The sequence below is a fragment of the Protobothrops mucrosquamatus genome, unplaced genomic scaffold, assembly GCF_001527695.2.
Source record: "Protobothrops mucrosquamatus isolate PMUCROS unplaced genomic scaffold, P.Mucros_1.0 scaffold4179, whole genome shotgun sequence".
NCBI lineage: Eukaryota > Metazoa > Chordata > Lepidosauria > Squamata > Viperidae > Protobothrops > Protobothrops mucrosquamatus.
The window spans coordinates 5,469-17,432 of record NW_015390104.1 but is presented as its reverse complement, the minus strand read 5'-3'; the positions used below and the strand labels follow the sequence as shown (position 1 = coordinate 17,432).

Genomic DNA, 11,964 nt, shown 5'->3' with positions numbered 1-11,964 from the left:
TGACAGGAATATTTTGTGTTACCTCTTGAAAACCCTTTTATGATTTGGACACATAATGTGATCTGAAAGTCTTAATTCTGAATTTGGAAGGGTCCAATCGGCCGTGAAAGCGATGAGTCAGCCAAGACCTGCTGGGACAGATCGGGAGCCCGAAGGAACGGGAAAAACCTCCCGTGCGGTTCATCGCCAGCGTAAGAAGGAGCGCCTGGGATGGGGAGCGTCACCAAATTGCCGGAGGGAAACTTGTCACGGGATGCAGGAGCGCTGGGAAGGCCAGCTCCAGCAGTTCCTGAAATCTCTGCAGCCCATTTTAGCGGGACGGGGAAGCTCTGGGACGTCCGAGGCTTCTCCTTGGGAGGACACCAAGGAATTCCTGGCCTCCTTTGAGCAAGTGGCCAAAGCTTGCCGATGGCCTCGGGACCAGTGGGCGGCCCATCTCCTGCCAGCCCTGAGCGGAGAAGCGGAAGAGGCCTTCCGAGGTCTGGAAGCCAGAGACCAGGAAAACTATGAGAAAGTGAAGGCCGCCATCTTACGGGGGGAAGCCCTGAGAACGGAGAGGCAGCGGCAGCACTTTCGACAGTTCTGCTGCCAGGAGATGGAAGACCCCCGGAGGATCCACAGCCAGCTCCAGGAGCTTTGCCGCCAGTGGTTGAGGCCGGAGAGACGCACCAAGGAGCAGATCCTGGAGCTGCTGATCCTGGAGCAGTTCCTGGCCAGCCTCCCACCGGAGCTGCGGAGTTGGATCCAAGCCAGGAGGCCGGAATCGTGTCCCCAGGCGGTGGCCCTGGTGGAGGACTTCCTGATGAGTCAACAGGAGGCCAAGAGCAGGACACCTCAGGTAGGTTTTACTATCCAGATCCCAAAGTTTATTTATTTAGCCAGTGGGTTGCAGTAATTAAGGTGCTGGCCTAGTACAGGGGGTCCCCAACCTGTGGGGACTTTGTTGGCTTTTTTTGGCAGCTGCAGCACACTGCTGGCTCATATCTAAGTGATTGTCCACTAGGACAGGGCTTTTCAACCTTTTCACCCATTGTACCACTTTTAGGATATGGCAACATCCGAGTACCACCAGGCGCCTAGCAAGGTGTCAAAAACTTGATGACCCATTAAAAAAAAAGAAAAAAGCGATGTACAGGTAGCCCTCAACTTACAACAGTTCGCTTAGTGACTGTTCGAAGTTACAATGGCACTGAAAAATGTGCCCCCCAAGCCACAGCCGAGCAAGACATCTGCCTGCCCACCTGGCAGCGCTCTTCCTCCTGTCCGAGGTTTTCATTGTTGTGAGCATTTTTGTTGAGGATTGGCAGCGGGGATGGGGTGGGGGGTGTTTGGTTTTTATTCCCCCCATCTGCTGGGTGGTTGTAGCAGGTTTTGGTCACTTCACATGACCCTGGGACACTGAGACCGTCATAAATATGAAATCAGTTGCCAAGCATCTGAATGTAAATCACAAGACCCTGGAGATGCTGCAACATTCCAGCTGATTGGCGTTTCTTCTGGGCTCAGCAGAAGTGCCAGGATCAGCGCCGAGCTCCAGCTGGAGCCGGACGCTGATCCTGGCGCTTCCGCTGAGCCCTGACAGCCCTGCTGCTCCAGCCATCTCTCGCTCAGGCTTGTGCGGTGCTGCCACCGGTTCAGCTCATTCCCCTCCCCCACTACCACTTTTCTAGGATGGTCGCGTACCACCTGCCAGGTGCCAATGTACCACAGGTGGTACCCGTACCACTGGTTGAAAAGCCCTGGACTAGGACTCCGAGATCCCTCTCACAGTTGCACAGAACTGGTATTGAATCACCCTCCATTATTAATTGAAAATCAATTTACAGTGATGAAATGCAACTTGTCCTTTTTAAGGACAATGCATTCACAGGGATCACAAGACTCTCGATTTCTAGGACTGCTTTAGTACATGAAAGGGATTGGGGTGACTTTGGGCCAGTCCCCCTTTCTCGTAGCCCTCCCAACCTCACAGGGTTGTTATTAATGGGGAAAATGGGAGGCAGGAGCGTTAGGTGGATTCACAGCCTTGAGTTCATGCAAAAAAACCTGATAAAATGTAATCTCCAACTCTACAACAACGTTGCGGATTACCATTAACAGTCGTAAATTGTATTTATATGTTTAAACTGTTAATTGTTACAAAGAGATGATTACTTATTGGAATGTGTTGACCCTTTAATTTCTGTCCCAAGATTTAGATCTGGTAGAGCAGGGGTCTTCAAACTTGGTCCTTTTATGACTTGTTGACTTCAACTGGCTGAGGAATTCTGGGAGTTGAAGTCCACAAGTCATAAAAGGGCCAGGTTTGACGACCCCCTGGTCAAGGCCTTAAGTTGACACATAATTAATGTTGGCTTGTTGACAAATGAGGTCACAAACCAGATATTTTTGCTTTATAGATACATTATATCAGGGGTCTTCAAACTTGGCCCTTTTATGACTTGTGGACTTCAACTCCCAGAATTCCTGAGGCAGCCTGGCTCAGCTTGGAAACCTCTCCCTTTCCCCTCAGCATGGCTGGCTCAGGAATTCTGGGAGTTGAAGTCCACGAGTAAATAAAAGAGCCAAAGTTGCCTAGCCCTGCCCTGGGGTAAGAGGTAGTATTTTTTTTTTCCATTGAAATGATTCATATGGCTGCCCATCTCTCAGCAATGACTCCAGGTGGTGTACCAGAACCAACAGCAAGAAAAATCAGCAATCCAAATACAATAGCACATGTCTGAAAGAAACCATTCCAATTATAGGAAAAACAACAACAACAAAAACCACAATTAACTAGAAGAGTTTGCTCCATGGCCCCGGCACTGGGGGCGGGTGGGAACAGCCTGGTCCTTCAAGCCTACCAAGCAAGGCCATCTGAGCAGTGTTTCTCAACCTTGGCAGCTTTAAGATGTGTGGTCTTCAACTCCCAGAAATACTGCCAAGTCCAGCTGGGGAAGTCTGGGAGTTGAAATCCAGATGTCTTAAAAGTTGCCAAGTTTGGAAGAAAAAAAAAACTACTCTAGAGAGATGCTGTTTCACAAAGCAGACACCCAGGTCAGCGAAGGCATGTCGTTCTTCCCGTCTATATTAGTTTTTTCCATTTTTCATATCGAGATTAAGATGGCTATATTTCCCAACTATGTTGACTGCCTTATTCTTTTTTGACTTTTCTTCCCTCTACTTTTTTTTAAATATTTTGCCGCTTTTTAAAAATCCTAACATATAAACACCCGGAGTTACTGTGCATTTGACACAGCATACAAACTGATCATGAAGTAAAAAACATTTATAATGTTCTTTGTACCGTTTCCCCAATTTGTGAGGAAACGAATCAGCTAATGCCATTTCTTTCCCAAAGTAACCTTGATTACAATCATCTCTCTAGCAGTTCTCCGGTATATCTACGGTAATTCCTTGAAGGAACTTGTTGACTTAACTTCTGCAATGTAGGTTAAAGGCTGAATTTTGAGCACAGCTGTTGGCATAGAATCAAGATCACACGAAGTAATATTACCGCTTTATAAAGCCCTTATTAAGACCACACCTGGAATACTGCAGCCAGTTTTGGTCACCATATCACAAAAAAGATGTTGAGAGTTTGGAGAAAATTCAGAGAAGAGCAACTAAGATGATCAAAGGCCTGGAGACCAAAACATACAAAGAACGGCTGCGGGACTTGGGTTTGGCTAGTCTAAAGAAAAGAAGAAATAGGGGAGACATGATAGCAGTGTTCCAGTATCTGAGGGGCTGCCACAAGGCAGAGGGGGCCAGGTTGTTCACCAAAGCACCAGAGGGAAGGACGAGAAACAATGGTTGGAAACTGATCAAAGAGAGAAACAACCTGGAATTGAGGAGAAACTTCCTGATAGTAAGGACTATCAACCAGTGGAACAGCTTGCCTTCAGAAATCGTGGGTGCTCCATCACTGGAGATTTTAAAGAGTAGACTGGACATTCACCTATCTGAAATGGTATAGGTTCTCCTGCTTGAGCTGGAGACTGGACTAGGACCTCCAAGGTCCCTTCCAACTTCTATTCTACTCTACTCTACTGTCATGTGTCTGACTAATGAAACACTTCAAAGAACTTTCAGGCATTTTTTAACCTAGAAAGCCTTTATTAGTGTAAAGGAGTGTCAGCACGGCATGGAGAATGGCAAGATCTGAATTTCCCTTCCTTTGCACATAACATTCCAGGCATTTCCCCTCCCCTATTTTGGGGTCATGATTCACATCTTCCAATTAACCTGGAGGGCAAAGATTCACTTCCCTTCCGCATGCTTTTCTCTCCTCTCTCATTCTCATCTGAATTAACTCTAAAAGTACCAGACAGTTCTGCATATTTTGTCAAAGCAAGAATATTCAATATTAGCAGCATTGACATCTACTCTACTCTACTCTATTCTACTCTACTCTACTCTCTAATCTACTCTCTATTCTACTTTATTCTACTCTACTCTATTCTATTCTACTCTATTCTATTCTCTATTCTCTATTTTACTCTACTCTATTCTATTCTACTCTATTCTCTATTCTACTCTACTCTATTGTATTCTATTCTCTATTCTATTTATTCTATCTATTCTCTATTCTCCTCTATTCTCTATATTCTATTCTATTCTATTCTATTCTATTCTATTCTATTCTATTCTATTCTATTCTATTCTATTCTCTATTCCCGTGGTGGCGAACCTATGGCACGGGTGCCAGAGGCGGCACGCAGAGCCCTCTCTGAGGGCACGCGCGCCATCATCCCAGTCCTAGGCCTTCAGCTGGGTTTTATAAAACCTTTTCGCTTTAGGCCTCCGCCGCCATGTGCAAAAAAAAAATCAATTTCAACTTCTCGTGGGGAAAAAAAAGATCTCGCAAAGTTGGAATTGATTGATTGAACTTTTTAGTCCCACCCAGTCTGCCGTTACCACCCCAGCCACGCCCACCCAATTGGCCACACCCACCGAATGGGCCACGCCCCCGGCACCCGATAATACATAAGTGGGTTTTGGCTTGCAGTTTGGGCACTCGGTCTCTAAAAGGTTCGCCATCACTGCTCTATTCTCTATATTCTATTCTATTTTCTATTCTATTCTATTCCATTCTATTATATCATTCCAAAGCACAGGGGCTGAGATCTTTTATCCTAATCCACATATGTATAACTCCAGGCCAAGGGCAATATTTTTTAAAAATTTATTTTTATTTATTTATTAAATTTATATCCAGGGGTGGTGAGTCTGCCGCAGATCACAACGAAATTTCTAAGAATGTGCTAATGCTGGGGTTGGCCACTCTACTAATTTTAGCTAACTGATCCTGGAAGAATCTCAAGAAAACAAGGAACTTTGCCATAGTGATGAAAATATCTGTAGCTCGGGTGTAGGATGAGGCTGGAGGTTCGTTCTCCGCGCTTGTGGGGATTGGTTTCCAAACGTTTTGTTACCAGGCTAGGTAACATCTTCCAGCGGAGTTTAGGCGGTGTCAAAAGAGCACTGACATCCCCTAAACACGGCTGAACATGTGACCTAGCCTGGCAAAGACATGTTCAGAAACCAACCCGCAAGCTGAAAAAAAACGAACCTTCCCCCTCAAACAACAAACCGCCGGGGGCTCTCTTTTTTAGGTAGAAAAATCAGAATAAATAATGTTTTACCTTCCTAGCCTCTTTTTCCCATTTTGAGATTATATTTCTTGCTTCAGGGGCGTTTAAAGGAAAAACCCGTGGATTTCCTTGTTGCAGAGAAAGAGCCCTCGAATGCCGTGAACGGACCCGTCTACGGTGAAACTGATCTAACTGTGGATGGCAATTTGCTGGGTGAGAATTCCTGGAACATTTACGTTTTCTTCTCCATTTCCTTTTGTGGGGTTTTGTTTTGCTTTGTTTGGCTGTGTAGTGGGGAGGGGGGGGAGCTTCCTTCGACCTCGTCAGCCTGGTGGAGGAGATAATTTGGGAAACGTAGCTTGATGGTCAAGGATCAGGGAAGCTACCCCAACTGACCCCAAAAGTGCTTTTTCACGAGGCAACTGGACTTTCTTGTTTTTCTTTGAAGACGTTTCGCTTCTCCTCCAAGAAGCTTCTTCAGCTTCTTGGATGAGAAGCAAAACGCCTTCAAAGAAAAACAAGGAAGTCCTTTATAAGAAGAGCAACAAAGATGGTCAGGGGACTGGAGTCTAAAACATACAAGGAATGGTTGCTGGAATTGGGTGTGTCTAGTTTAATGAAGAGAAGGACGAGGGGGGACATGATAGCAGTGTTCCAATATCTCAGAGGCTGCCCCAAAGAAGAGGGAGTCAAGCTATTCTCCAAAGCGCCTGAAGGCAGGACAAGAAGCAAAGGATGGAAACTAACCAAGGAGAGAAGCAACCTAGAACTAAGGAGAAACTTCCTGACAGTTAGAACAATTAACCAGTGGAACAACCTGCCTCCAGAAGCGGTGAATGCTCCAACACTGGAAGTTTTTAAGGAGAGACTGGATAGCCATTTGTCTGAAATGGTATAGGGTTTCCTGCCTGAGCAGGGTGTTGGACTAGACGACCTCCAAGGTCCCCCCTCCTCCTCCTCCTCCTCCTCCTCCTCCTCCTCCTCCTCCTTCTTTTTCTTCTTCTTCTTCTTCTTCTTCTTCTTCTTCTTCTTCTTCTTCTTCTTCTTCTTATTATTATTATTATTATTATTATTATTATTATTATTATTATTATTATTATTATTATTATTATTATTATTATATCGGAAATAGTAGACATCAAGAGAAAAAAAGAGGAAGTATTAAATGTTGAAAGAAGAGAAATTTTGGTTATTAAATTGAAGACATTTGGAAATTAACAGAAAATAAGAATGTTCTACTCACTGTATTATTAATTAGTTAATGCAAGATGGTAAGAAATAGAATCTATTCAAATAGATAAGACATGTCTCCTGAACATTAGATTTTGCAGTGAATTGTGATAAAGGGAACTGTGGTTATTTAAAACTTGGAAATTATAAATACTAAACGTCAAATTTAAATATTAATGGGAAACTAAAAATTGGGAAAAACTAATCAGGACATTGATTGTCTCTAAAGATTGGATGTTAAAATAACTAGGGTATGTACAAACTAAAAATTATTGATAAACGTAAGAAAATTATTTTTATTTAATCGATGTAATAAGAATTATTAGTTTAAATATGAGACGGTAAATACTAAGGGGAAAAGAGAGGAAATATTTAATGTAGTCATTTGAGATTTGTACTAAAGATACTTGTACTAAAGTTAACTATCGATTAAGTCAGCTGCCACGTTGCTTTTTAAATATTTAAATGTAAAACCAGAAAATCAATAAAATTTTCTTTAAAAAAGAAAAACAAGAAAGTCCAATTGCCTCATGAAAAGCACTTTTGGGATCACTATGACCTGGATGACTGAAAATCTCCATAAACATCTACCCCAACTGAGTTCTGGAAGAACCAAATGCATATATATATATATGCTATTATTGCGTCTGTGTAAAACTCTGGTTTTGGTATATCTTAACCACATAACCACCTTTGTATCTCTGTAAAGGAGATGGGCGGTTTCTAAACTTGATAAATAAATACAAAATCTAAGCGTGTCTTTATGACCAGAATCTTTGCGATCATCATCTTCCTCAACAAGGCCTAGCAAAAGCTGTTAACCAAAAGCCTCCTTAGAAATCGGAGAGGCAGAATTTTCCTGTTTTGAAATTCCCTACTGAATTCTTGTACGTTCTTTCTAGGCAGTGGACCAAAATACTCAAGTGTCTCCCCTTTGCCATTTCCTCCTGAAGGAGAAGAAGCGGGCCAGACTGGTGGGAAAGAGGTAGGGGTCATTTTACGTTTAGGGTGTACGTGGATGGTTTAATCAGGGCTACCGGTTAAAGAGAAACAACACATTTTAAAGAAAATCTGCAGCTTTTGCTTTGCCACAGGTTCTTCTGCAGAATCTGATAGGACAGACATGTCAAACACAAGGCCCGGGGGCCGGATGCGGCCCGCAAAGTGGTTTCATGTGGCCCGCGAAGCCATCCTGGAAACAGTGAGGGAACGGCCCCCACTGCCTTGGCCTTGGCCAATGTACAATTTTGTGGTGGCCATCTATGCCAGTGGTTCTCAACCTTTTTAATGCCGCGACCCCCAACCGATCGTAAGTCGAGGACTAAACCGGTCATAAGTCGAGGACTAAACCGGTCGTAAGTCAAGGACTACCCAACCGGTCGTAAGTCGAGGACTTTCCCTGCCCTGGAGCGCCGCACATGCGTGGTTCCGCCCCCTGCGCCGGCCGAGGCGTAGCTGGCAAACGGCAGAGACGGAGCAGGCCGACCTCCAGCTAGCCCAGCCCAAGGGAGGTAAGGCACCCGCCGGAAAAGGGGAAAAAAATGGCGGACAGCTTTGCTTGGCGACCCCCGTGAAATGGTTGATCGACCCCAAATGGGGTCACGACCCATAGGTTGAGAACCACTGATCTATGCTGAAATGCATTCAGTCTTAGCTCCACAAGGCTGTCTGGAAACAGCGAGGGACCAGCCCCTGCCACAGCGAGGGACCAGCCCCTGCCCCTGTGTGCATGCTGGGGAGGTGTCATCCTTTGTGAGGAATGAAGAAATGCACCATCGCCTGGAAGTGGCCAGCAAATGGCCCTCGCCTACTTCACATATCTGACTTGATGGGCTCTGCCCTGGTCCCACCCCTTCTGCCAGAGACCCTCAGATCTGTCCCACTCCTGCCCAGGCCCCCACAGGCACCCTCGACGCGAATGATGTAGAGCTGGCCACACCCACCCCATAGGCCACACCCACCCAGAAGGCCGCACCCACCCAGCCCCCCCCCCCGAGGGCAACCACAATGCTGATGTGGCCCTCAATGAAATTGAGTTTGACATCCCTGTGATAGGAGAAGAGAGAAGATAGAAGATAGATAAGATAACCTTTATTGTCATTTTTTTTTACTGTGGGCACAACGGCACACATCAAAAGTGAAATTTAGCTGCCCGCTCCCAAAGTGAAACACATACACGACACAGACCTAAAACATACTATGTACAACCTATGTCTAGACCCACACCCCTACATATACATAGCAAATAAATATTAAACACTGTCCATCTTGAATAAATAACGCAGACATGTCAAACACACGGCCCGGGGGCCGGATGCGGCCCGCGAAGTGGTTTCATGTGGCCCGCGAAGCCATCCTGGAAACAGTGAGGGAACGGCCCCCGCTGCCTTGGCCCTGGCCCAGGCCGGCCGAGAGCCAATGTACAATTTTGTGGTGGCCATCTATGCTGAAACACATTCAGTCTTAGCTCCACAAGGCTGTCCGGAAACAGCGAGGAACCAGCCCCTGCTGTGTCGGCCCCGCCCCCTGGGTGCATGCTGGGGAGGTGTCACCCTTTGTGAGGAATGAAGAAATGGACCATGCCTTGGCGCTTGCCCTGGTCCCACCCCCTTCTGCCGGAGACCCTCAGATCTGTCCCACTCCTGCCCAGGCCCCCACAGGCACCCTTGATGTGAATGATGTAGAGCTGGCCATGCCCACCCAGTAGGCCACACCCACTCCGCACCCACCCTGGCCACACACCCCTGCCCCTCCCCCCCCGAGGGCAACCGCAATGCTGATGCGGCCCTCAATGAAATTGAGTTTGACACCCCTGAATAACGGAAGGAGGAAGCTTGAGAGTTCACAAGGTTAATGCTGTATGGAATGAAACTATGGCTGAATCTGGATGTTCTGCTACGGATACCGCAAAGCCCCCTCCTCCCAGAAGGTAACAAGGAGAACAGGTCGTGAAGAGGACGTGTAGTGTCCCAGACAATCTTGCGGACCCTGCTCAAGCAACGCTTCAGAGGGAACTGCCAATAATCTTTTCAGCCATCCTCACCACTCTCTGCACCGCCTTCCTGTCTGAAGCAGGGATGCTTCCAAACCAGACCGTGATGCTGTACGACAGGATGCTCTCGATTGTCCCCCTGTAGAAAGTGGTCAGGAAAGGAGAAGGAAGATGTGCTTTTCCTACATTTTCTGCGTCGCATAAGAAAAGCACATCTTCCTTTCCCCTGTCCTTACCACTTTCTACAGAGGGACGATCGAGAGCATCCTCTTCATAACAGCGTCACAGTCTGGTTTGGAAGCTTTTCTCATGCGACGCAGGAAATACAGGCGCTGCTGTGCCCGCTTCACCGGTTTCTCACTGTTGAGCGACCAAGCCAGCCGTTAGTTTTTTTATTTTATTTTATGTGCAACGGATCTCAAGGAGAAGTTAACTATTCCCAGAACATTCACTGAAGGGATATTGAGTTCTCTTTCTCTTTGCAGGGATCCAAGGACCTCAAGGAAACTGGAGGGTCTTTGCAGATCGTAAAGCAGAACGTGACCCAGCCAGGCCAGCAGACTATGCTGTGGCAGGTCCTGCAGGAGGAGGAGGAGGAGGAGGAGGATGCAAATGCAGATATTTTGGGTGAGGAAGTCGTCTTCCGGGCTCCAGAAAGACCAAGTTCATCCAAGCTGCTGTTTTTAGAATGGAAAGAGTTCCTCGAAATTTACTTTGTAGTGAGAACGTTAGAACAGGCAAGATCCAACAGCAAAGGCCCTGAGGAGACCAAACTAATCTGTTATAGTAACACTGAGAGGTGGCAGCTGCTCTTCACACCACAAAACAAATGCCTCCCCCCCCCCTCCTCCAGTCTGTCAAAACATAGATGGGAGAAAAAGATTGTTTGCAGGTTGCGGTTTCTGGTTTTCTTCCTTCCTACGAATTGTCTTTCTAATGTCTGGGTGTGTTACCTTATCAAGAAAGTGAATCTAGTCAGGCTGCCCGCCTTGTTCCATTACAGATAATCATCATCATCATCATCATCATAAAGTTGGAAGGGACCTTGGAGGTCATCTAGTCCAACCCCCTGCACAGGCAGGAAACCCTACACCATTTCAGACAAATGGCTGTCCAGTCTCTTCTTAAAAACTTCCAGTATTGGAACATTCACCGCTTCTGGAGGCAGGTTGTTGCTCTGGTTGATTGTCCTCACTGTCAGGAAGTTTCTCCTTAATTCCAGGTTGCTTCTCTCTTTGATCAGTTTCCAACCATTGTTTCTTGTCCTTCCCTCTGGTGCTTTGGTGAATAATATGACCCCCTCTTCTTGGTGGCAGCCCTGCAAATACTGGAACACTGCTATCATGTCTCCCCTGTTTCTTCTTTTCTTTAGTCTAGCCAAACCCAAGTCCCGCAGCCGTTTTTCGTATGTTTTAGCCTCCAGGCCTTTGATCATCTTAGTTGCTCTTCTCTGAATTTTTTCCAAACGTTCGACATCTTTTTTGTGATACGGTGACCAAAACTGGCTGCAGTATTCCAGGTGTGGTCTTACTAGCATTTTATAAAGCGGTACTAATACTTCGCATAATCTTGATTCTATGCCTCTGTTTATACAACCCATTATATTAGCTTTTTTGGCTGCTGCTGCTGCTGCACACTGCTGGCTCATGGTTGTCCACTAGGACTCCAAGGTCCCTCTCACAGTTACTGTTTTTGAGCCAGGTCTTGCCCAATCTGTACTTGTACTTTTGATTTTTCCTGCCTAAATGTAAGACTTTGCTTTTCTCCACACTGAAACTCATTTGTTCAAGTGAGACAGACGTGAGAGAGAAGTTCTACCTTGGCGTCCAGGTCTCCTTTGCTTATTGTTATGGTGTGATTTTGTGCTTTGAGGAATGTCATCCAGTTCAGAGAGTGGCAATGCCTCCTCCAGATTTTCGGAATGTTTCCGGAAGACATAGGAGTTTAGGAAATGTACACTTTGGTGTTCAAACTTTTGTATAGTAACGGAAAAGGTTGGACAGTCCCTCATGCATATGATGGGAAAGTTTAGTTGTTGTAGGAGAAGGCGTGGCAGACCGCTGGGGGTGGAGTCAAAAGAGGAATCAGCTTAGAGTCTGTACGTAGCCACAAGTGACTAAATCCAAGCCCTCTTGAATTCCGTTCACCCTATCTAACCCCAAGATA

At 46.0% G+C, this 11,964-nt stretch overlaps 1 protein-coding gene across 1 annotated transcript; it reads left to right on the top strand.

Annotated features, from left to right (window-relative positions):
* Window positions 1–253: 253 nt before the first annotated feature.
* On the top strand, window positions 254–10,425 carry LOC114923517 (neurotrophin receptor-interacting factor homolog; the record flags this gene model as incomplete). Its single annotated transcript, XM_029286591.1, has 4 exons — window positions 254–838; window positions 5,675–5,789; window positions 7,709–7,791; window positions 10,284–10,425. Coding segments are annotated over exons 1-4 (925 nt in total), but the record flags the coding sequence as incomplete, so codon positions are not given.
* Window positions 10,426–11,964: the final 1,539 nt, after the last annotated feature.